Source organism: Corvus moneduloides, chromosome 13 (genome assembly GCF_009650955.1).
Source record: "Corvus moneduloides isolate bCorMon1 chromosome 13, bCorMon1.pri, whole genome shotgun sequence".
Taxonomy (NCBI): domain Eukaryota; kingdom Metazoa; phylum Chordata; class Aves; order Passeriformes; family Corvidae; genus Corvus; species Corvus moneduloides.
In genome coordinates, this window is record NC_045488.1 from 13,947,485 (window position 1) to 13,973,014 (window position 25,530).

At 40.8% G+C, this 25,530-nt stretch overlaps 1 protein-coding gene and 1 long non-coding RNA gene across 4 annotated transcripts in view; one reads left to right on the plus strand and one right to left on the minus strand.

The window, feature by feature from the left end:
• LOC116450669 overlaps positions 1 to 25,530 on the plus strand; it is a 125,541-nt gene that overhangs the window by 53,143 nt on the left and 46,868 nt on the right. The window lies entirely within an intron of this gene.
• The window catches only part of ALDH1A2 (aldehyde dehydrogenase 1 family member A2), a 75,637-nt gene continuing 70,194 nt past the window's right edge, over positions 20,088 to 25,530 (minus strand). For all 3 annotated transcript variants that reach the window (XM_032123372.1, XM_032123371.1, XM_032123370.1), the window contains one exon: positions 20,088 to 22,312. In XM_032123372.1, the coding sequence (XP_031979263.1) occupies positions 22,240 to 22,312 (73 nt within the window). In that variant the 3' untranslated portion in view covers positions 20,088 to 22,239. The remainder of the gene's footprint in view (positions 22,313 to 25,530) is intronic.

Here is a 25,530-nt window from a genome sequence, read left to right on the forward strand (position 1 = left end):
TAGATTCATATCTGAGTCCTTTTCTGTCTTTCCCCTTCTATCTTTTGTGTCCTGAGACCACCAGTGCTTAATGATCACAAATGAAGTTAAAGTATTTGGAACAGAACCTCCTTATTAAGTACATTGAATTTGATCATTCAGGGATTTTATGCTGACATGCCTGAGGACTACTGAGAATAAAGGACCACCTTTAAGTGCTTTAAATAGGCCACAGTGTTTAATCTACTCTGTGTTGTCTTAATTGTTTTCTCAGCTGATTGCTGCTGAGTATTCTTGGGTTTGGATCTTTATATGCTGGACCCAAATAGTTTTGAAATAGGTCCTCAGGAATATGCCATTCTGAGAGAGGCACACTTGATGAAAGTACCTCCTCTCATGTGTTTCTCTCAGGATTTCAGACTCTCCTCATTCCCGATGTTAGGGTTTTGTAACTTATTGTTTCATTTCTAGTTGGCCATCTTAAACCATTCAACAGCTTTTGATAAACATGCTAGTTTGGTTTATACTTTGGAGACAGGAGTCAAATCAATGCTGCAGTAACTGCCAGTCATTTCTAACCAGTCAATAGGGTTTCAGGGGAAATCATGAGGACAAGGACTAATGGGTTCTCTGCTGTAGTCACAGGTCTTCTGCTTGGAGCTTGTGTGGTGCTTGGAAGGCGCTGTGACTGGCACTGGCAGCTGGTCAGCTCAGGTGTTCTTCTCTCTGATCTTGAGGGGGAAAAGTGTTTTTAGTAGGGAAAGGTATCACAGGTAATAGCTTGCTTACTCTTCTCTATTATTTAGAGGAAAATTTTTCTTTGACAGTAGTGAGCCATGCTGAAAGTCTTTTCAATACTTATGAGTTCAGTGTACAGGCATCTCTCAAACATGGTGTCCTGTTGACCCAGTGTCAACAAACTTTATGGTTCATTATCTTATGAGTGTCTTGCAACATTACCAGCCACTCTGCATCCATTCTGAAGTCTTGGGAGGAGCTACTGTTACAGGACTAGTCCAGGATTTGTTCTACATTTTTTTAAGGTCTGAAGTTCTGAAAAACATGGATGATGGTGAGTGATATGCAGTACTTCTTTCAAGAGCCCCATCCTGGTATGTCTGCAATTGGCAGTAAGGGACATCTCTGCACTGTTATATTAGCAAGTTGTAGCACTTCAGCAAAATGTTTCTGAAGATTTTGAAACCCTGGGGAGGGTTTTAACAGACTCTTTACGGTAGTATTTGGAGAATGTGAATTTGAAGCAGAGATGACCACAGAGTCCAAGGAGCTCTTAAGTCTTACTACTGATTGAGGTCACCTGTTCTGTAACAGCATGGCAACTCTGGCAGCTCCTGAGACTGTGAGAGCTTAACTAAAGCCAGCACTGAAACTGAAGGGAAGAAGGAAGAGAGCTGGACAAGACAAAGATATTTTATATTAGCTGAACATATTGTGGTCTCAACACCATGCACACAACCTGTAAATGGCAGTGAGTACCATGTATGTTCATCATGGTGAGACGCTATGGTGGGCATGTGACGGACCAGCCGAACAAACACGATCTAAATTTCATCTGCACATACAGAGGAGGCTTCCATCACGAAGGATGGAAGAGCCTGAGGAATTCTTACCTTTCTAAACAATAATCATAATAGTATACACAATATTCCCAATTTCTTCCTATTCAGCTCCTTGAAACTCTAAAAGATAGGATAGGGGCTCTCAGACTGACCTGCTGTGACTCAGTTTGAGACATTTCACTTCTCATTATCTCTGTTTTTCCTAAACTTGCTCATCTCATCCATTAAGATTTAGATTTTTAAAACAGGAACTTTCTCTTCCTGTGCATATTTATCTTGTGTCTAACACAACAGCCTTGATCTTGGTTGAGGCCTCTTGGTGATACCAGAATACAAATAACAATAGCAGGCGCAGCAAAAACAATAACAAAGCAGGTTGGTTAACCTTTGATGGTCCTTTCCTGAGACATCTCTAGGTATTAAAATACAGTCACTTGTCCATTTATTTATTTTTCTCTCTGTGGTGACTTTGAGTTGGCATATTGTCATATTCATGACAAGTCACCACACTCCATGCACTGACTAGCTTTTTCAGTCAGTGATAATTTTTTATTCCATGTAATTGCCTTTTGTTTGCAGTTGTTATTTTAAAGGTGACCCCTAACCCAGCTCAGGGAAAGAAATAATGGGTAGATTGAGGTCTGAGGCTTTCTTAGGATTACTAGTCAGAACAAGTGAATATTAGCAAGGGCTGGTACTGCTGCTCATCTGCACCTGCATGAAAGAAAAACTTGAAGGCTGGGGTGTGGTGGTGGTGGGTGTATTTTTTTTCCTGCACTTCCCCCCCACCCTTCTCCAGCTGGTCCCTCATCTTGCTTCTCTCTTGTATTTCAGTTTCTCCTGTTCTCATTTCTGTTGTGTGGAATTTGAGGTTTCTCAGTACACATTCCCTGCCCCCAGCCTGCACACTCCCTATGGACCCAGCTTCCTCTCGCACATTCCACACTGGAGCATACCACTCTGGAGGCAAAGTGGGCTCAGGGAAGAGTCCATCTGAAGCCTCTCTGTCCCAGGCCTGCTCCGTCGTCATCCTCATCATCTTCACCATGCTGAGAGCACTTTCACCAGTGAAAATGCAAAGATAACGGTTCTCATGGCACTGAGAATTACAAATTCCTGAAATATTTCCAACATCAACCAGCAGAAAAGCAGGGTGATAGAAAACAAATGGTGACAGGAAGGCAACAGGGAAATAGGAAAGAGAAATTTAGGGCTGTATAGGCTAAGACAAAAAAAGAGAGAGAGAGACAATAAAGCCAGGAGACAGGGAAAAAAAAGCAGAAAGAGATGAAAAGCTGAGAAAATGTGAGGGCAAATCAAAGAAGGAACAAATGAACCAGGCAGGCTGTAAAATGAAAGAGAATGAAATTAAGTGCATGGAACAAATATTCGGATAGTGATCAAGGATAGAGAGCAGATGCTGAATATGAGTGAGAGCCAAAACACAACAGGGATTAAAAAAATCTGTCAGAAGATTTGGGTAAATTCTCATTGAGTTTGTATTTGGTTTGATTTGAGTAACCCATCCCTCATTTTCATTTCAGCTTGTCTGCTAGGAGTCTGGTATATCCAGAGCAGATTATTTTCAAGGGCTGTTGCTGGTGTTTTTCTTTGTACTGGTTTTTAAACCAGTACTAATTGGGCCTGTCACCTGGGTAGGCCCAGGATGTAAGTGTTGTGACCTTTGTGGGAGAAGGTTTCTTCTATCACTTAATGTGTTTATGTTTGAAACACATGCTCAAACACACGGTCATCCAAACCTGCCTGCATCTCGGAGCACTCTGTTTCTGGGAAGTCTTGTGTTGCTCACTGTTGTACTGGCACTCCCTATATCCACCCTGGAGAGGGGAAGCCCGCAGGAAGAAGGATCAGTGTGCTGATGTGTGACTTGTGCATTAGAAACAGTTGTCATGTAGCAGTTCAGAGCAGCACAAGGAGCCACAAAAAGAATCAGGCAGAAAGGAACTGAGCCAAATACAAACATTTCTCCCTCATAAAATATTGAAGACAGGTACCATATAAAGCTTCATTTATGAGCTGCTCCCAGTTCCAAACCATCTCTAGCCTGGCAGCAGCACCTTTACCATACTGCTTTTAATAGAAGCTGTCTTCCTTTGGTACTGTACTTTTCCATACAAGCTTGAGGGGAAAGTAATTTAGTTTAATAGCAGCCACCCTCATTTTGAAGCAGGCCTTGATTTAAAGCCGGAAGTAATTAAATGTAATGAAGCCCTAGGCTTCTGCACTAGGATCAGAGCTGTGTTATTCACAGCCATACATACACGTCCCTGTTGCTAATGTGTCACTACTCTGGTTTTTTCAATCACCATGGCCTGAGTTTTTAATTCCTGCTGGGCAGACCGTGGTACAGTATCTGTGAAGGTTAACAGCTTTACAGTAGTGGTATGAAAACAGAAAGAAGGCTCATCTCGGGTTTGGGTTGTTTATGAGATTTCTGTGTATGATCTAAATATGGCTTTTTGTGCTTTATTTCTTCTATTGCTTTATGTGGCAGTGGTTTGTCAATTCCTAACTCTAAACAAAGGCCTTTAAGGGAATAATTCCCACATTTCCCTTTTGACAGCAAAATTTAAAGTAAAGCTTGCTGTTTAAAGGCACTTGCATACTGCTGACTATTCTTTCTCCTTCCCCCTCTCAATAATTTAATCAGATTTCTCTGGATGTTCCCTGGGTGTTCTTTAGGTGTCCCTTGCTCAGCTTGGTATCTCTATGGCTCCTTCTGTTTGGCTTGTTAGCACTTTGGGACAGAGAGTTTGGAAACTTCCTGAAGTCATTGGGAATCATGCCATTGACTTGAACAGGGACAGACTTTTTAACCTTGTGTTAACTCACTGGTAACAGAAACCAAACAGACCTCTCAGTGTCCCTTTCAAGTTACCAAGATCCAAATATCAGATGTAATGTGTGACAGAATCCCAAAAAGAGGGTCATCAAAACAATCAAATCATACAGGAATGCTGTGGGATCCACCCGCCAGAGTAAATAACTCTGTGACCTCAGTTTCATTATTCTTCCTTTCTGATGTCAATAACTTCCCACCATAAAAGTGTACCATGAAATAGAAGATATTTGAGAAGTCTGCCTACCAGCATGGCTCTCATATTCAGAAGTTAAGGAAAAATATATCTTTCACTAATATGCATGTGTCTGCATTTATATGCAGTGAGGCTGCATACTGTTTTTTAAAACTGTTATTTTTAATATGTTATAATGGTCAATTAAAAGCTGGATCATACAAAGGTTTTTAATGCAGAGGCTCAGGAGAGCAACTTCAGCTATCTCCCCCTTCTTTCACCTAACAGATTGTGACTAGACAGTCCTAGGAAAGGATTTTTTTCCATATTGTAATCATTAATAAGGCTGAAATATAACAGTGCCACAAACTCTAATCTCATTGCTCCTCTAAATTGACTCTGTTCATTAGTTTGCCCTTACCAGACTATCCTCTAAAAAGCCCTAAGATTTTCATCATGCAATTACTAGAAATGTCCCAATATTTTTAACAAGCAACTTTACTAAAATTACTCCAACTAGGTTGTGGAACTGGCTTAACAATACTGAACAGCATTTTATGAGTGGCAAGTTTGTTATTTTGGTGTCCAAACTGGGTATTCTACAGTTAGGGGTGAAGTATGCAAGTAGATCAGAGCTAATGACAGCAACTTTCTTCTGGCAAAGCAGCATTTCCCGTTTCCTGTTGATTTCCAGATGGGCCGGCTGATGGGTGGTATGGCCATTCCTTGTGTGGTTGAACTCGGTGGAAGCAGCTACTTCCTATGGATACCTCTTTTCAGCTTTTGTAACCCTCAGCTCTCAGCCACACACTGGCCCTCCTACACAGTATTCATCCATGTGCTGAATTTTCTTGGCCATAAGTGCCGTGGATTACTTATCCCTGTTTTTCTTCAAGTAATTACTTTTGCATGCTAATGTGTGAACAGTGTGCATATTCTAGTGTTCTGTTTGGAAACAGTGAATTTTCAGAGCACTATTAATGTGGGTTGACATTTTTGTAGACTGTTTGCTATACCGCAGGCTATTTTAGTAGTCTCCTTGCTGCCATCCTAGATTTCTTTACCTTATTCCTTCACCTAGATATCCAGCCTCTTTACTTGCCATGCTAGAGCAAAGCTGTTCAAATGGCACTTACTTGTTTAGATGGTAGAGGATAACCAAGATGAGGCCTTTCACGGTGCCAAGGTCGTAGAGTCAGTTGTAGGCCAAAAAAGCTGTAATCATTGCACCATGGGCCACACTTAAATGGGCTTTTCTCATTTACTCAGTGCACTTAGTCCCTGCTTGAGATTGCAGCGTTCATATAATGTGGGACTGAAAAATAACTCTGCAAGGCATACATTGCTCATACTTATATCTTTTGCCCCACTCTCTCCCCCTTTTTTTTTTTTTTCTGGCACAGGCCATACACTTTGGAGTCCAAACTTTCAGTAGAAAATTCATGAAAGTATATAGAGTTAATAAGGCATCCATGAAGTAAGAACATTCTTGGTTTCCAGGTTTGGAATGATCCTTGAAAGACCTTGTTTATTTCCCAGCAGACTTGTATATCTTCTGCATGTATGCAGAACAATTACATGTCAAGGAAATTGCTCTGTTGTGGCCTTGTTACTTAAGGGATCTTATTGTTTATTCCACCTTATGCAAAGATGCCTTTCCAATTCAGTAGATCTTGAAAGATCATTGGGAGGAATAACATCAAAGCATACCTTGCATAGCAGTGGAGACCCTTGTCTTTGAGATATACTTTGCATCTCCTAAGAAGTGTCAGCTCTGCTCTTCACAAGAACACAGGTAATTTCTTATTTGACCTCCTGTAAACAACACGTCACCCCAACAGGCCCTTTCTGCCCTCACGAAATACAGAAAGGCCCTGCCAGCCAGGCCACAGCAATGGTCCCTGGGCAGATCTGACTGCTGGAGCCCTGTTCCTGGCAAGGCCCAGCAGACACCTACGTGTTCACTACACACGTGGCCTGGAAGCCCCTCCATCTTTCTGATTTCACAGTAGACCAGTGCTGTGACTTTGTGAACAGTGTGAATGGGAATTATAAAGTAACAAATAACTCTCTCAGCGGCAGGGTTTAGGAACCTGCCCGACCTGTCAGGGAAAGCTGTGGTTTCTGGCCCACCTTAGTAGCCCTCAGATGGGCAGCAGCCCAGCCCCAGCCTGAAGTGCAGCCTGCACACCAGAGGCATATGCATTCACAGCTTTTAAGTTTGGGGGTAATGTTGAGCTTTCAACACAGTGTGCAAACTTCCACTGCTCTTATTAATTGCTTCTTCTTAAGTTTCCATATTTTATTTTATTATGTTAAAATTTCTATAGGACAGTATGTTTTTTAAGCCCTTGTGGATTTTTACATATTTAAACCCCTATGGATTACATACAATACAGTGATACAGCATTTGTCAAGGTACAGGTCTAGTAGTATATTCCTAAAATCTGCCATGAGATCCATATATTTTCATGAAGTATATATATGGGTAAACATAACAGCATATTTAGTCATATCTTGTCTCACCTGATAAAAACCCTCAACTTTAAATAAAAAATGGTGTTTATTTGAAAGTGATGTAAATTTTCATGAAACCGCTTTATGCTTTCCGTGACATTAAGTTGCAATATGCACTAAGTTTCACAGCAATATTTGTGATATTATAAACTAGTTGTTATACTCATGACATTATTAGCTGCAATTTATTAAACAAAGCACTAACAAATGGCAGTCACAATTTAGTCGGATGAAATTAACCTTACTATATATAAAAACAGTTCTTAAAAATGAATGTAGTGTCATATTTCACAGTTACCATGACCAACTCTCTTTACTCCTCCAAACTGGAAGGCAGACATGCAATCCAAACTAAGTAAGAGAAGATAAAACCTGTTCTCAAAGTAGCAACACAAAACACCTAAAAATACTGTTCCATATGAGCATATTTTCTCAGTTTGGAAAAAAAATCTTCCTCTCTCCTCATAACACATGCAGAGGTCTCTGCACTTCTCGCTTACTGCACAGCTTTTCACTGGCTGCTATAAACTGAGGGAGGTAGTTTTGGCTGCTTTATCTCAAAAAAGCAATGGATTTAGTTGAAGTCTTTCCCACAAGGGCACCGTTCAGCTGCTTGGGCAGAGCTGCTGTGCAGGCTGTGAGAGGAGGGCAGGGCTACCAAGGGTTTATGCTGCCACAGTGAGGGCACAAGGATGGGTAAGGGCTCTTGGTGCCACTGACGGTGAGGGTGTGAGTGGTGAGCCCACAGTGCTGGCCCACCACGTACTCCTGTGGGCCTGGGGACAAGGACCAGTGCCTGGCAGTGCCCCAGCATTGTGGCTGGGGATGTCTTCCAGCCAACTTGGCTTCTCTTCATGCACTGTGTCCAGACCTGGCTTAGGTGAACCTGCCTGTGACCCATCCTGTGTCCTGTCTGTGCTGGAGCGTCATCCACGCCCGGGATGCTGTGGTGTGGGGCTCACATGTGGGGTCTGATGCAGTGCCATGGGGCCAGGAGGCATGAGTGGAGAGGAACATAGCAAGGGGTCAGCACACCCTTTGCAGCCTGGCCCAACTAAAACAACCACTTTGCAGCTCTCCAGGCCCTTTAGTTGGCCTGGAGCACATGTGGCCTCGGGGGTGGCTGCTGTGACAGAGGTTCTGCCAGGCTGGATGCAGGTGGCTGATCTTTGTCTGGCAGCATGTGAGTGGTAGCCCCCAAAACCTGGGAGTGCTGTGTGGGTTGGCTACTGAGAGGGAGCTTAAAGTGGAATCTGCCTTTAGGTCAGTTTGTCTGTTTGTAAGTGTGTGGGCTACAACCAGAGTGGTATTATAGCAGGGGAGAACAGCATGTGTTTGATAACACGTTTAAGAATACAAGAAAAGGGGGGTGTGTATAGAGTAACTGGAGTGCAGGACAGAGAGGTGGTGTTTGCTTCAGCTGGGGAATTCTTGATTTGGAAGTGCCACAGCTGCAGCAGCGTCCTGGGTCAGGCGGGCTGAGCGGGTGGCTGACACCTGAGCACTCACAGGGGCTCCAGGAGGCACACAGTGACAGCAGTGGTGATCTGTTCCAGCATGTTCCAAAAAACCCAGTAGAACGTGTATTCTCTGCATACATTTTCTGAAAGCAAGACAAATCATCTTATATCTGGGTCTGCTTTAGCTTTTTGAAGGAATGTACTGAGTGGTTGAATGCCTTAATGGCAACTATGTGCAACCTGACAGCTGATATTTTCATGATGATACAAAGCTGTTAGACCTATTAAAAAGTCCAATAATCTAATCCCCTTAATAAGCTGTATTAAAATCATGTAAGTACATCATGCAAACATTGTAGTTGTTTTCCCTCTTTATAGCAATCTTACAGCTGTTGCTTTGCTGGGATTAATTTGTCTCTAAGGGGTTTCAACACTATCCTCCCCGGTGCATTATGAGAGCCTGTAATGTCATGTAATCGGGGCCATATTATTTTTGTCGAAATCTCTGGGAGTGATGTAAGAGGAAAAAGGAAACTAGCTAACTCCCAACAATTTGACCAAAGGTTAAATTAGTCTTGGCCTTCTCCCAGCCAGACCTGAAGCTTCTCAGTCAAACATTTGTTCTGCCCTGCTCAGAAATATGTGATGTCGTCTTGTCTTTTCTCCCTCCCATGTTTGTTTTGTTTTGCTTTGTTTTTCTTTACCGATGTCATGTTATCTTTAGTGGTATGCACTTATTTATTGTGGAACACCTCACTGGGACAACAGATGTTACCTACTGGAAGGTCATACCTTTGGTTCATGATTCTTTTAGATGCTACGGAATGCTATGGGCATGAAGACTACATTTTAAGTGAGTCATATTACCCTGTGCAAGAAAACCTTTATTTATTGAGTGCAGTAGACGCACAATTTCAGTCCAATCCAGTCCAAATTAGGCCAAGCATGGCCCTTTGTAACACTCCAGAAGCTGTTTATCGGCTTGAAAGAAGCTAGAAAATCTTGCAGCAGCAGTGGTTGGTAGGTGGTATGAGAGTCTCCCTGCAGACTATTCCAGCCCATGCACAGTTGAGAACCTCCTGGTAGTACCGAGTAACAAGCATCTGTCATGTGTGTGTTCTCATGTCCATTCCCATGTGCAATGATGGATTCTGGTTTGTTTTTTTTTTTCTTAGATATATGTGTACACATTTAAGGCAAAAGATGATGAGTTTTTTGAGGTTCTTTAGATTGTTAGGTAAGAATATTGATTGAATTGCAAAGGGCTGATATTGAAGTGTTCTGTTCTATGTGATGGGCTAGGAATGTCTGAAAAAATGAAAAAAATATTGGTCTGGCCTTTAAGAATTCTGGTTGCTTATCACCGTTCTTTGGTGTGAGAATGGGATGGGCTGCCACAAGAAGAGATTTCTAACCAGAGTCAGCTGAATTGAGACTGTCATGACAAGAAAAAATTGTCTGGTGCACTAAATTATGAAAAACACTCTGAATGGGAATGAAGCAGGGGAATGAACAGGACAGCAGGTATACTTGGGTATTAAGCCCTGAGGAGAGTTCAGAGATGTTCAACATTTTGCAAAAGTCCAAGTATTTCTTAATGCATCTGACTTTGTCTTCTTGTATATGCTTTCCTGCTCATGTCTAGTTATATATTTGAAAAACTGCCAGAAGTCCAAATGCCAGTAGGGGCCAATTCAGAGATACGTATTTTGGCTGCTTAAAGCATAAAATCTTAATAAAAAATGCTATTTATATTCATCAGAATAACAATTGTAGATTTTAAGTGATCAAACAATGATGGTTGTATAAAGAAAACTGATTAATAACTAAATAATTGTTATAGTTCTAATCCCATCAATCCCTTTGTTATGCTAATTAATATATTCTAGTGTTCTCTATTTCCACAGTGCTTTAAACAGCAAATAGTATGAAGTTGAACTCTGTTTAGATTGTGTTGTTTTTCTTTTAGTTAAAACATTTTCTCAATGATAGATTTATATGGAAATCGCCCTCAACTGTTAGAGAAACATTAAGAATATAATTGAGGCTTGTGCATTTGGAATTTATACTAGGCTTAGATGTTTCCATCTAATTTGAGCTTCCGAATAAAGTCACAAGAATTTGTTAATAGTCATGTGCCCTTTCAGGTTATTTAGGAGAATCTTTCAATCCTTGCAAGTGAAGCTGCAATTAATTAGTGTTATGTATTGCTCTTTGCGAGTTCATGTACACTGTACATGAGCAAGGATAGTTCAAAGGTTAATTTTCTTTTCCCTTAGCTCTGCTGGGTGGACTGTGGTCACCCCATGGGAAGTAAGGGTTCAAAAGTGACCTTGTAGGTTATTCTTCTTGGGAAGAAACAAGTTGAGAGTCTGGTTGGGGAATGCTCTCCACCCTTGGGAAGAACACAGCTTGCATTGCATCACTTGTTTGCACTGGCTTGAGCATATTATTGTAGTTGTGAAGGCAGCTGAATTGTCTGTAGTAGTTGGTACCTTCTAGGAGGGTATTGCACTGTAATTGCACTGTAAAAAGAAAATACCAGGAGCTTAGAGCAAGGAGCTACTGTGACTATATGCTGTTTGTTCAGTATTAGACAGCAAAAAAGAGTACCGAGACTAGTAATAATGGAGTAGAGGAAAATAACACACAGGCCTGCATAAATAACACTATGTAAATGCTTAGGTGCTTAAGGAACCAAAAAATTAAGTGGCAAGAGTTTAAGAAAAAGTGTATCGACATGAATTACCTGATCAGTTTACAAAATCATTAGCATTTAGGATGGTGATTGTCAAGAAATCAGAATGAACGTCTACTAGTTTGTGTTTTTCCTCTATATATGTTTTTATAAAATTATAGGGTTTTTTTACTTAAAAGCATACGCTTTTTTTTTATTTTTATTTTTTACATTCTCAAGTCATTAATGTACCTGTGTTACAGTGCAGTTATTTATTGGCACCTTAGTGTTTTCAGTCCTCAGGATTTAACAACAGTTAGTAAGAGACTCTAATCAGGGTTCCCTGAGGGTGACCCAGCTCGTTGCATACATAGTTATGTAGCTTTGCCATCAGTTATCAATAGCTGTGAGTTCAAAACATACAGCATTGAATATAATTTGAATTAATCAGGGTAAGATTAAAATAAAATTCCCAAATTAGGAACCTGGACAAGATGAATCTTACTCTAAACGGATATGTCTGTGCTGGAGGTGCTGACACCTGCTTTGTGTGTCTGATCTCCCACTGCTGTCTTAAAGGATCCAGTCAACAGAGTCACCTCAGTGTAGAGCCCTCACCTGAAAGCCACTGCCTGTGCTGGCTGGATCTCAGTTAGGAATCTCAGGTAGGAGTCCATATCTAGACTCAGCTTTTCAAAGATTTTTAGTCAGGCAGCAATTAATTAATGTTAAGCACAGCCAGCCCTACCTGATCCCCTAATTGCTTCCTTGAGTTAATGCCTCACAGATACCCAAATACCTGTATATGCTATGTTTTTATAGGTGCTGAACACAGTCAGTTCCCAGTGAACTCAGCAGGGATGAACAGTGCTTAGGTCCTCTGCAAAATCACCTTCTGTTGTGGGTAGCAACTGTAAGAATGGGGAGAGAAAGAGAAAGGGAATGCAAGGGATTGAATTGTGTGCATCCGAATAAAAAAACTTGCAGCCTGAACACGTGTGTGGAAAAATAAATAAACAAAGAAATAAATAGATCACAGGTGTATCCAAGATGGAGCTTGCCATGTGGCTATGGAGAAGCAAGAAACAACACACCAAAACTGCAGGAGACTGATACAAGTGCTGAAAAGCTCATTTGTGTATGGTCAAGCCATGGTGAAAACTGATGGTACTGTTTATTAGCTGAGAGATTCTGCACTGAGTCTAAATATGTAGAAGTGAGTGGCTGGTATGGCTATGTGTAACAAGGAAAATCAGACCCCACTACATAAAGCCTTGAAAGATCATTCGTTCCAAAGAATTTCAAGGGCTTTCCTTGGCTCAGTTTGTCAGAAATATAAATTCTACTTCTACAGATCTATAGATAAATGGAATTCCTCTGCAAGAGTCTCCTCATCTCTGTGTATGTGTTTGCATGTATTAATTTTTCCTTTGCAATAACATAAGTAATAAGCCAGTGCCAAGCAGGTCACTGTTCTCGGAGCCAGGAGATCTGTGCTTAGTCCTAGCCTTTGCAGCAGATTGTCCTCTGTAATCTTGGGACGAGTTACTCCATTTTTTTCCCAATCACCCCCTTGTCTCTAAATTAATAATAATAATAATAATTTTCTTCATAGATTTTCATTTTACTTTTAAAACCTTCAAGGCCTATACCAAATCTAGAATGTTTGTAGAGGACGGTGAGGCCATGGTTTTGATCAACGGCACACAAATAATCAACTTTTCCTTTTTTTGTGCCATGAAGGAGGATTGACAAAGATATTGCAAAAGAAAGCAAATATTGTTGTCCCTGCAGGCCATTGCAGCTGAAATAACTTGATTTTATTAGAACAGTTTCAAAATGGATGCTTACCTTGTAACTGGAATTCCCACAGTTCTTGTAACTTTGGTTTGTAGATCATCCAAAGCCTATTTATGCTGTAAATGTATTCCATAGGAAGTGATGATATCTACAGTCTCATGAAGAGAGGACAAGTTGCTTTCCAGGTCTGAAACTCTTGAAAACCCCTGACATAAATAAGCAGCTGAAGCAAATGCATGGGTTTGGACTTTATATGGATTCTGGAAATTCTGAATATTGTATGAGGTTTATGTAACTAGATGTCTTATATGCAGAGGAACGTTTTTATTTAAATTTCTAAAATAATACCACTTAAAAGACAGTTGTAGAGGAGGAGCTGTGCAGGAGATGTGATCAAGCTCATGACTGGGAGTGGGGCATGAGGCTGTACGAGGTGTGCTAAGGACTGTGGGGAAAAGAGGAAGTGAAAACCCATTTAAACCTCCCACTCCCCATTCCTGTCTGTAAATTTTGTTCTCGTTTATCAATTTTTCTCTCTGCTCAGCAGCATCTACAGTTGCTCAGATACTAATTTGCCTGTGGTTGCAATGGGAGATAGTTTGCAACTCAAGCTAAAGTATTCAAGCATTCAATAACAGAGGTTTAATAACATTCAAAGCAGGGAAATACTTAAAAACCTAGCAAGTTTACTTTTATTTTTAAGGTTATAAAACATGTTTGAACAATGAGTTCTGAACATACAGTATGTTTGCTGCTGCTTAGTTGCCCAGTAAAAGTAGATTACAAAATTATTTGCTGTAAAGGTTGATAACTATAGCCGGGGAGAAGGTGTGTTGGGCTGGTGAGGATGGTTAAGATAGGCTCATGCAGATGTGATTGATGACTTAGCAAACACTGGATGCTGTGCCTGAGTCCAGAAAACTCAGTGATGTTTGCTGCCTTGATTCTGCAGTCTGAATCACACAGGAACACAGTCGAATGAGAAGCTACTGCCTGGCCTTCCCAGTGTTTAATTGCAAAGCTGGAAAATACCAGCAGAGACTATGTGCACATTCAGGGCTTTGCCTCAGCCCAAACCTTCAGAGAGGCACCATTTACTCCACAAGAAGAGGAATTAAGAAGGGAGAAAAAAGTCCAATAGGAAGAATAAGTAAGAAAAGTTGCTTGTCCTCGAACTTTGTGTGAAACTAAGACAAATTGGAAGAAGCCCATCAGTTTTGATTTCTTTTCTTAGGCAGAATCTGCTGGTGGCTCAACACAATGCTCTGTGCAACATGGTTCGTGCCGCTGAACACAACTTCCACCACCAATGCATGAAATTTACCTTTGTTCTTCTGTGCTTTGTCAGCAAAACAGCTGAGAACAGTATTTCCAGTGGCATTGGTTTGGTGACTGTGTTACTACCCCAAAGAGACAAATGGTAAAACTGAGGAAAGTATGGGATTTTTTCCATTCAATTTTTCAAAATTCTAAAAGCATCATGAAATCTCTTGGCCAGCGCATAATCCTAGAGCTTTTAGAAACTTTCAGCAAAATGCCTCCACCCAGACAAATTCTGCAGACTGTAGTATGAATTTTTCCTGAAAAGGAATGGGGCCCCACTCTTTTCATGTTTGAAACTGCATGCTAGAAGGTTAGCTGGTAATTAGTCTTCCCAGAGAGGACATTGTAAAAACAAATCATGGAGTCATTTGTTGCTGTTCTACCTAAGAACACAGTTACTTAAAAGAGCCTTTTTGCCAAAACCCTGAGAAAGAGCTCAGGATGCTTGATGTGATTTTACAACAGAAATCAACCAGCAACCCTGTCTTTTAGCATTGCACCAGCCCTTCTATAATACACATGCAGTTCACTACAGGGAAGAAAACAGGCTTGGTATTTTCATAGGAAAGAGCTACAAGGTGATTCTGAACACTGAGAAGGTTTCTGCAGTGATTTTTGTCATCGTAGTTTTTATGTCTCTATAGTGGAATATGAAATTAACAAAACATTTGTCTCAGAGACTTGACTATGAAATTGCTACAGATACAGGAGATATGTGCATTTTTCTGTGTTTTTTTGAAAGGCATTGGGCAGCTGAAGCTTACCATCATTTTCCCACTAGAGTGATCTGAAATACTGTCATCAGAAAGGTTCACAAAAGGGAATCGAATGGGATTTGTGGAGTGTCAGATGTTCCCTAAGGAAACTCCTGTAAGAGTCTGTTTTACCAGTGGTATTTCCTGGGCATTTTTCCCCATAAATATATTTGTCCTTGGGAGGCAAATGCGGCAAGGGGAAGACTGCTGGAGAGGCTGGGCTGCAGCAAAGACAGAGTAGGAATTGCTCTGTGTTTTGCTGCAGTCTCAGTTACGGGAGTAGGTGGTTCTGTATATATTGGTGTGTTCAGAGACCTGGCCAATTTAGCAGTCCCCAGGAGCAGTGTAGCAATGGCTTCCTGTGGCTTAAGGTGTGCAGTGTGCACTGTGGAGAAACATGGGAGAAATTCTCAAGAAAGGGTCTTGATCCAGTTTAGTTTCATGCCAGGACAGAAGGGGCGTGGTACTCTCAGCAGCCTCCCATACACCAGGCATGGCACCCCTGTGGTAAGGCAACCCTGGGGCAATGCAGCATCGCAGTGTGGGAGCTTTTCTGGTACTGCTCAGGAGCTTCAGGCTACTCAGGAACAACAGACTGGTAGCTCTGTCAATGCCCATTTCTTTGGCAACAATATGTTTTTATCCTTGATTTCACAGGCAGATTGTATTTAAAATAGAATATATATGCACATGATGTTGGAGGGATAAGGCTGAAGAGTATTTGGTGACTTTTCTGGACTTCTTGGAATACTTGATTTGAGTAGAGTCTGGCTGCTTAGTCCCCACAGCTGTACAGCCTGGCATAGGGCATCTCACCAGCCAGCTCTGAGAGAGAGCCACAATCTTCTCTGGTGAATGAGCAAGCTGTGAGTTCTCACCTAGTGGTGTCAGATGCCACTAGGCATCCCTAGTGGGGACTGCTTTAGCCAAAATCCCTAATCTTCAACTTCTTGGTGGGAGCAAAGAGTGCCTTTCCCGTCAGCATCCTTCCCAGAAACCCGAGTGTTTGCGATGTTCAAAATTAAAAACTAAAAGGAGGCCTCTCTTGCCAGGTACTGACTGTGCTTTGAGATTAGATGTCAAGTGCCAAAGACTGTGGGAGAGGTTTTGGACCAACAGAAAACAGCAGAAATTTCTCAGGAGATCCTGCTCTATGTCCCATTTCTGTGGTATGGTGAGAGTACGGAGAGAGAGAGAAAAGCAGTGGATCATGAGCTGCAGCCCTTTTGCAATGGCAAACAGTAGAAACACATTTTCTTTTTGTTTGGCAGCAGGAGCGGGGTGCACACAAACTTCTTGCTAATTATGCTGCTATAGGAAATAGGAACTCAGCCAGGCATACACAGAGCAGAGAGAACCCCCCAAATTAAGTGAGTTAATATGAGCACCAGCCTCACCATGAGGAACCATAAGGGAGAAGGAGAGGGGCTAAGCAAGGTCACAAAAAATGATCAAATTCTGTGAGAGTGCATATACACAAGCGTATGAAGACTTCGACAAAAGCTAGTGGTGGATTGTTGAGAGGCCAATGCAGTTAAGTTCCTGCTCTGTTACACAGATAAATTGCCAAAGGAAACATTATCCAAACAGTTCCACTTCAAAGGCAAGACGACAAGCTTTGGGGAACTTGCGGTACTTTCAATCTGGCCAATAACCAAGTGTAAAGTGTAAAATATACATGTTTAGGAAGTAGGACACATGCCGTTCAAGACAGGCCTTTCCCATGCTCTCAGACCAGTGCAGCTTCATTTGATGTGCAAATGCATGATGTGTGATCTGTCCTGGCAATGTGCTGCCTGCCAGCAGCACAAACATTTCACAAGCACCCTTTTGGGTTACTCCAGCCTGCTGTGTGCACAGCCTCCTTGGCAATCTCTGCAGCTGGAGCTTTTCTTACAGTCTATTGCTGCTGTGGTTGCACAATCTAGGTTTATGTAGTGTGTCTCATCAAGAGACTCCAGGCAGTTCAAAACACCTTGAAAGCATCCTGGAATTGCAGGATTTGATGTTAGATACTAGGATTAAATGACAATGCACGGAATGGTTACAGCAATGCACCAGGGAACATATCGGTAATGTAGACTCAGTTGATCCTTAAGTCAAATTGTCCCAGCAGATGTCCCAGCCTTCCTGGGCATTGGTGACTTCAGAGTATTAGAAAGGCAAAGGCCTTCCTTTGTATTTATAAATGTATTCCTTCCTAATGTATTTATAAATTTCACATGAAATCAGGTAAAAAATTTGCTCCCTGGAGTGCACTGCAGGCACAGCCAAGAATACATGTGCTGTGCACAGTACAAGACAGCCTCTGTTATTTGATGCAACTCATCCTATAAACCCATGAAAAGTAACAGGGCAAATGCTCACCATAAAGAAGCAGTGGATTGCAGGTGCAGTCTCTCTTCAGTACTGCCTTGAGTAGACCTAAATTTATGATATCAGAAAAAAATATTTGTGGTCTTTATGGTGCAACTGAGCTCTAGAATAGGATGAGGCTGGCTTTTAGTGAGGGTTCAGGATGTAAACTCTGCTGGCAGAACTGTTTCAGAATCAACCATTCTTAGGAACCAGGGGCATGCAGATGTGCTTTTTCTCCCTCTAAGCTAAGGGGCTTAGGTAGGGACATTGTGCAACAGCTGTGGTGACTTACCCCAGTTGTACCAAGAGGCAAGTCAGCCTTGTGCCTCTACTTACTGTCTTTGGGATGGATTCTCAGTCCTGTGTGTATGTGCAGCCTCTAGGCCTAAGGTATAGATAACCAGGCACTTGGTGCTGAGCACTACCCAGGGTAGCAGCTGTTGCTACACAGAAAACTTAACCTGCTCTGCACCACTGCAATGCCTGAACTTGTGCTGTAGCCAGCTGTAATCATCTGTTACTTGTGTTAACCTTGAATTCCAGTGTGTCAGTTCCGGTCCTCTGAGAAAAATTAGGAAAGTGCTTATTGAAACCAGCATCCCAGCACTCTACGCTGTGCTGGGTGGAAGAGGAAAGTGGGACCTTAAGCCTTAGTAGTAGCATATTCTAGCCACACTTCAGTAACGTGAGATTATATCACTATTCTCACTTTAGATTAATATATCCTTATAACTGGCCCAACTTCATGCTAGAGTTCCCCACTTGCTTCAGGAGTTCCTGAGCTTTCTGGCAGAGCCACACATGGTTCCCTGATACCTGTGCACTGTCAGTGGACACAGAAGATACAGTGAAGATACAGAAAGAATTATAGACTGTGTGTTTAACAAGGACGAGGGAGAAAGATGGGTTTTATGCAGCTGTAGTCTAATGTGCTGAGAGAAATCTGTTTGAATGGGTTGGGAATGCTGATGGCATCTAATAGCCACAGAGGCTTTTCCTGCTTCCTGATAGATATAGCACTGTGAATATCAGTCATTGTGGTATGAAGTTGTTATGAGAAAAATAACTTCCTGTGTTGATGGACTTAGCATGCAGTAAATGGAGACGTATGGATGCAAATGTAAGGTGGTAAATGTAGCTCTCCAGAGCTCTAGGTGTAACCATGCAGAGTCATAAGTGAAAAGTACAGTGTATTGCTTGCCCCTCTAGCTCAACTGGTGCCCTGATTTCAGTGTTATTATGGCTCTCTTTTTCCAGGACAGAACTGAGAAATAAGAGGGTACTGTGACACACAATGCCACTGCATATGCAAGGCAAGATTTTTCATCATGGCCTCTGTGGGGAGAAAAAGCATTCTCTGTAACAGGGCACCAGTAAACTTGTGAATGCTATGCAAGTAGTATCAACATCCACTGCTTTGTCTAAAGGCCACAAAATTGAAACTTTTTTGCCTTTCTTCACATCCTTTTGTAGAAGAAATGCACAATTAGTTCCAAACTCTCCCCTTACTACACTTTTTTATTGATACAGTCACTTTCCCTGGCTGGAGCTCCACAGAGCATTTATTTACTATGGACTAAACTTTGATCATTTCACTAGAAGACAACACTCCTTGTTTTCAGTGTGTTTCAGAACAACCTCCTTTCCTTTGTTTTGATTTCAGGAAAGGTGCTTGTGCCTGTGTGACTGCTTGGAGTGGTGAGACAGGTTTCAAGTGGGTCAGAGAGATGGGGAATATGGAAAGTGCTAAGTCCCACGACAGAGCTGTCCATGCCACTAGTTAAACAGAAATGATACTCTGCTTAATATATACCTGATATTCCAGACTTTCAGGAACAGTACTCCTTCCTATGAATGCAATTTCCTTCCTGTTACTGAGTTTTAGTCTCTTTTATCCCATCTATTCTAGTCAAGTTACTTTATTGTGATTGCCCATCCAGTGTTGATTAAACCAACAGTATTATTCTGTGACGCTGAGGCATGACCACTGCTTGCCATACAATGAAGGAGCTTGGCTGTATTAACTGAGGAGTTACTTTACCTAAATAGGCACCATTTCAAAAAGGAATGCAGTTCCTGGCAATGAAAGTAACCTGGAATAAAGGCATTGCTTGAGGAACAGTTGTATAGTACCTGGCCATATGAATTCAGTCTGTCCTCGTCCCATTTCAGCATTTTGAAACCAAAGATAAGTATACTATCACACCATAAAACATCTAAGTGTTAATTTAATAATCTCTGTGAAACATCTACTGGAGAAAGAAAAGGCATCATGATTTTTTAAAACATTATCCAAAAATCAAGCTGTGATGCAGCAGTTTGCAGGGGTGCCCCACTGATTTTGATGACTTCAGACCTGCCCCAATAGCTAAACTTTATGACTAGAAGGGTGAGGATGAACTTTGACTATGACCTAGATCTGCAATTCACAAGTGTTTTCATACAGCTGCAATAATATTCCAGAAAATGTAATTGGCCTTTTACTTCGTTCACTTTTGCAAATGAAAATAAAGCTACTGTGAGAACAGATCTTTTGCTAAGAAAATATTTTTTTTAATATTTTTATAGCTCTGTCAACAATAAAGGAGTCTCACAGTCTAAAGTCTTTCTCTAAACCTTTTTAATGGAAAAAACTTCATAGAAAATATCCTTTTACTTTTTTAATAACATATAACTATATACATGGTTAAAAACTGTAACAAAAAGCTGCAGGGACTGGAAAAATGTTTTGTTGGATCCATGCAGATGGTACATCTAAAAAAGGATTTCACAAATCCATGTACATCAAATGGAGCTGCAGTGACAGGGTTGGAAAAAATGGCCACTCTATATTATTTACCTGAATGTATTGGGAATAAAGCACAGACATACAAAATACACGAAAAGAATACAAAAGAGTACATGGTGTAAATGCTGTAAGCACAGGAAGTTTCTTTTTTAAGTAAATAGGAGAAAAGAAGGAAAATCTCCTTTTTCACATTTTATATTGCAGTTTAAAAGAGAACTAATCTCTTACTTGCTGTATTTTGTTTTTCTTCACTCTGACACACACTACAGTGGAAGTATATGGGATTTGAATTTAACAACTCAGGAATACTTTGATTTATCTCCATGTCTGTGAATGTACTATCAGATCTGAATAACGACATGTATACGTATTGCTTTAAAAACACATACACAATTTGACATGAGTTACAAAATATTGAGGGCCACCACACTACAGAGTGCTGGAGACTCTTGTCCTGATCCAGCAGTGTGGTGAAGGACACATACAACTTCAGATCTAAGAGGAGTTCCTCAGAGAGTAAAGGAAAGTAAGAACATGCAGAAGTTAGTTGCTGATCAGGTCTGGAGTTTTCAACAGTTCGTAGCACAGACTCTGCTGCTAGGAAAACTTACAATGGAGGCTGTAATTCTGTCACCCCAGATCATGTAGCTACACTGTGTGGATGATTTACCGTACTTCTAAAATAGATTTTCTTAATTCTAAGTTAAGCATAAAATGAAACCTCTTTTTAAAAAACTGTGGAAAATGATGAGCTCTACAGCTGGAAAGAAGAAAAAGATAGTGTTTAGTTTGTCAGTGATAGATTGGAAGAGATTCTGTAGGCAGCAGGTAATAATGTGTCAGGCTTTAAACACCTCACTTCTGAAAGAACTTGCTCATATTTTTGTCCTGGGCCAAAAAAACCCAAATATAACTGAAAACTCAGTACCAGCCAGTAACATCACCTGAGGTGCACAAGCATGGTGAGGATGGCAAGACATTATTTAGTAAAAGCTGTAACAAGTACTGTATGATTACCAGTGTAATCACAGGCAGTTTAATAACAGACAAATAAATGGAGCCTGTGCATGCATATATTCATTTTAAAAAAGAAAAAAGGTGAAAGCAACAACAGTAACAACAACAACAAAACTAGACAAGCAGTGAAAGCTGAAGTATTCTGTGAAGCCTTGGAATCTGTTCCTCTTCTTGTTAACACCCACCCACCCTGTCTGGCCTTGCTCTTTTGGCAGGCAGGTAAATCCGTTCAAGTTCCTGTAAGTGAAGGAGGACTTTTCGCTTATAGCAAGATATCAAGTAATTATGAAAATGAGCTTTGAAATCCAAATTGCTGTGGGCCATGAAAGCCAAATCTCACTGATAAGTATTTGGCTTTCATTGTCTGTGAAGCAGATTGATTCCCTCCCCGGTCTGACCTCTTTATGTGGGCATGCTAATTGGAAAGTTGCCACTATACCAGGTTTGGGGCCATTACTGTTCAGAGTCTTTTATTTTTTAAGAACATCAATGCTACTTGTTTGTGTTGTTCATTACTAGTGTTTTGGGTAAAATCCGGCTTGTAGAGCCCTGATTGAAATGACAATGTCAGTACAATGCAGGTCTGTTTGAGAAGGCAACCTGAAAGCAGTAAGACTTATTTTGTTTATTTAAAGAAGAGATAAATGTGTATGTGCATGCACTTGCATTTAACAGTTTTATAGCTGGAACAGTTATTAAATGATGCCCAGTAGCAATTTTATCTCGTTATGATTTGTTTTATAAAGATGTAATGATTCTCAGGAGAGTTTTATGAAAACATGCAGAGTTGGTTTGCATTACGTACGCAGTTATGTGCCCAGTATATTTGTTGCAACTTAATTTCTTAAATATATATTGCGTAACACTTTTTATTCCTGAGTGCTGGTCTCCATAAGGAATAGAGAAAGTGGCATCGTGTGCTCTTCTGCACAACACGGTCCTTTGTCATTTTAGGAGTTCTTCTGAGGGATCTTTATTGTCACAGTTTTAACTTCAGAATATTCTCTCAATCCACATTCACCCCTAAAAAACAAATTGCAGCATCAGCTTATACCAGGTATTGCTTATCAAGCAAAAATCTGCTAAGTGATTTCTTGATAAAGTTAAGATATAACCCTAAATTGCAGTTCAGTTTAGTCAAAAGAACAATGGATGGCTCCAGAATTTGATAAGGAGATACAGAACATTAAACCCAGAAATACTCACTATGTGCTGATGGAGCTTTTGGGAGTGAATTGATGTCCTCTGTCCTTTCTAGACCTTGAAAATGTCCAAACACCAAGACCTACCCCACTTACCCCAGTGAAATTACTGCTTATATTTGCAATGGAGAAAGAGAAGGTCCACACTGAGTACAATGAGAAATGAACTACTCACAACTGTGGGTAAAGATCAAATTGACTCCTAACCTGCTGATCTTTTCTCCCTAACAAAATATCCAGCAGTAGAAATCACCATTTGCAAATAATGTGGAAGAGGGTTCAGCTTGCTCAGATTCCCTTCAACGACTCCCTGTAGAATTCCTAATTTTGTCCTGGCACAGGACCTTATATAAGATCCTCCATACTGCTAGAAACCAGGCACTTACTAGGTCCCAGTCATCTGACACATGGCTCTGAGGGGTACATGTTCTGCTTTGGATAGATTATGCTTAAGAAGTGGGTGGTTTTGAATGCTGTTAACACTTTGTTTTAGTCATCTGTAGCCTGGCTCATCTCTTTGGCCACTCTGCTGAGGTTTAGAGTGGATGTTGCATGGCTTCTTGGGACTTAATGCTTGTCTTCTCTGAAGTACACGTATTTCCATCTTCCCGTGCCTATTTTGAGTAATGAAATCTCTTTATGTCATTAGCTAAATTATAATATGTCTTCTAGATGCTGTGTATGTAAAGCAAACACTGTCCCCACCTCAGAACAGGTGCAGTCCAAGTCTGGAAGTAGAGTATCTTTTCCATATTAACTTAATGAGGATTTTTTTGCAGAAATTCTTCCAGATATTTGTTTCTTGGTTGAATTTTTATCCCCACCTCTAAAACACACACAGTATTGCTTTATTACTTACATTAAAATTTAGAACATGCTGGCATGGATAAGATGTTAACATGTTTACTATTTGATACTGCCTCCCCTCTGGATTCTCCTGTGCAGGACTTAATGCCAAGTGAACCATAAAGAGTATTTCAGAGGAATTCCTCAGAGCCTCCTTCTAATACGTGTTTCACAATGGAGTGAGAGGCCACTGTTCAAGGCAATTAAACCCCTCTGGAGGCCTCCGGTGTTGCGTAACTGATTTTGTATTTACTGCTACACTTCGAATTTTACACAAAATGTAACATTGGGGTGAAACTGCTGTAACCTTCCTTGGAAAGTTAATTCATTTGAGCAGAAGTACGAGCCCATGTTACTTCATCTGCAGTTTTGAAAGCTGATGTGCCTGTTGGCTTGGTAAGCCTTGTATGTGATATACTGGTTAGTATTTAAGGGATACATCAGACTGGTGATTCAGTAGGCATTTTTAAGATTTACCAGAGTCTAAGTACCTGCAAGCAAATATTAGTGAAGACTTTTTTACATGTGAAAGATTCCTGTTGATCTGTACCACGCCACCCCCAGCTTTCAGTAGAAAGTGGTGGATTTGTCTCCAAAGAATGACCAAAAACTTCAGCTATTTATCAGAAGCATTTCCTTAGGGCTCAGTGGAAGCTGTCACCAGGAGCTGCCTGGAGCCCAGAAACCAATGCTAATAAGCGTCTGTGTGGAAGTTTCTGGATTCAGCAGGGCTGCTGTGTAGCTCCAGACACCCATTGGACACATTTTTGCAAGTCAAATGCAAAATGGCCACATGTGGCTATCTGGGGTGAATCACGCAATTTTTAGTTACAGGAGTTAAATTTTACATCTCCCAGGTAGTGATAAGAAGCTTTAAAGAAACATGAATGAAAGAAATCCAAACCCATGTCTTTTAGACCCCTTCAAGATTACAAGAATATTTTAAGTAGCTTAATGCAAACATAAAACACCTGTATTGTGTACATGAGTTTTGGTTCTCTACCAGGATGCACATACTCTGCTACATTTTGTGGGAGTGTCAAATAACAGATCTCAACTTCGTGTTGATTTTCTGCCCATGTGTGATGAAAGCCTGTGAATTTAAATGCAGGACCAAAACAAGTCCCAGATAATGCAGTGCTGGCACAGGCAGCGCAGTGGCCCAGTTATGATCTGGCTGCAACACAGTGTCACCTTAGCAATGACACACTTTTGTATAGACACTTTTTTTTCTTTAACTGCCCAACTCAACATTATTTATGCTGTAAAATGTATCCCTTAAAAACAAGAATCTAGGAAACTGGCATTTTAATAAAAAGTATGGTGGTACTAATGCAAGGTGGGGGAGGTAAATTAGAAGGTGATATCTGATCAAAGAGGTTCTGAAAAGAGTAGAATAATTACTCATAGGTAGATTTTCAGGCATCTTTGTGAGATGGAGATTATTGCTATTCCAGACTTTTATTGTTTATGATGAATACTTTCAAAGCTGTAGTGGGAATCAAGTGTGCAATTACCACAGAGTTTTCCACGAGAGCTGGGGTGCTGCCTGGGTTTCCCCCCACTTTCAAGAACTCTACAACACCGATATGTGAATATTTTGCTTGCACAGTTTAACCTCTCTGGAGTCAGTGGGGTCACCCCTGGGTGTCAAGTTACTCATGTGCTCTATGAGCTTAGTAGTTTCAGAATATTTTCACAATGATAAGAGTTAGATGACCTGACACATTTATGCCAGTGTGAGATCACCTCATAACTCATGAATGTGAATAGTATGAATGTGTTATTCAAAGCACTCCTTAACGAGGGAAAATACTTCAGACTACATAGAGCTTATTTTATAGATCAAGTTGTATACTTCAACATATTTAAAGTTTTAAAGAGTTTGACCTTACTTTAGTTTTACTGCTGAGTTTGCCATTAGCCATAAGCTATTTTGAAAGCTTAGGTGAGACATATCTGGTACACATGCCTCCTGCACAGAAATTAATTGAATCCTTGGTATGTAACCAATCTGGGGCTGATGCAATTGCTAAGCGTCTTTGTGATTGTAATGAGAATGAGAAACTGGTCAGACTTTAAATTAGGTACATGGGACAGTATTTGAGCGTGGAGCTCCATTTCAAAATATTTGGCACTTAGTGCTAAATGGAATAAGACAGACAGAAAGCTTTATAGTGGCAAGTGATTTGT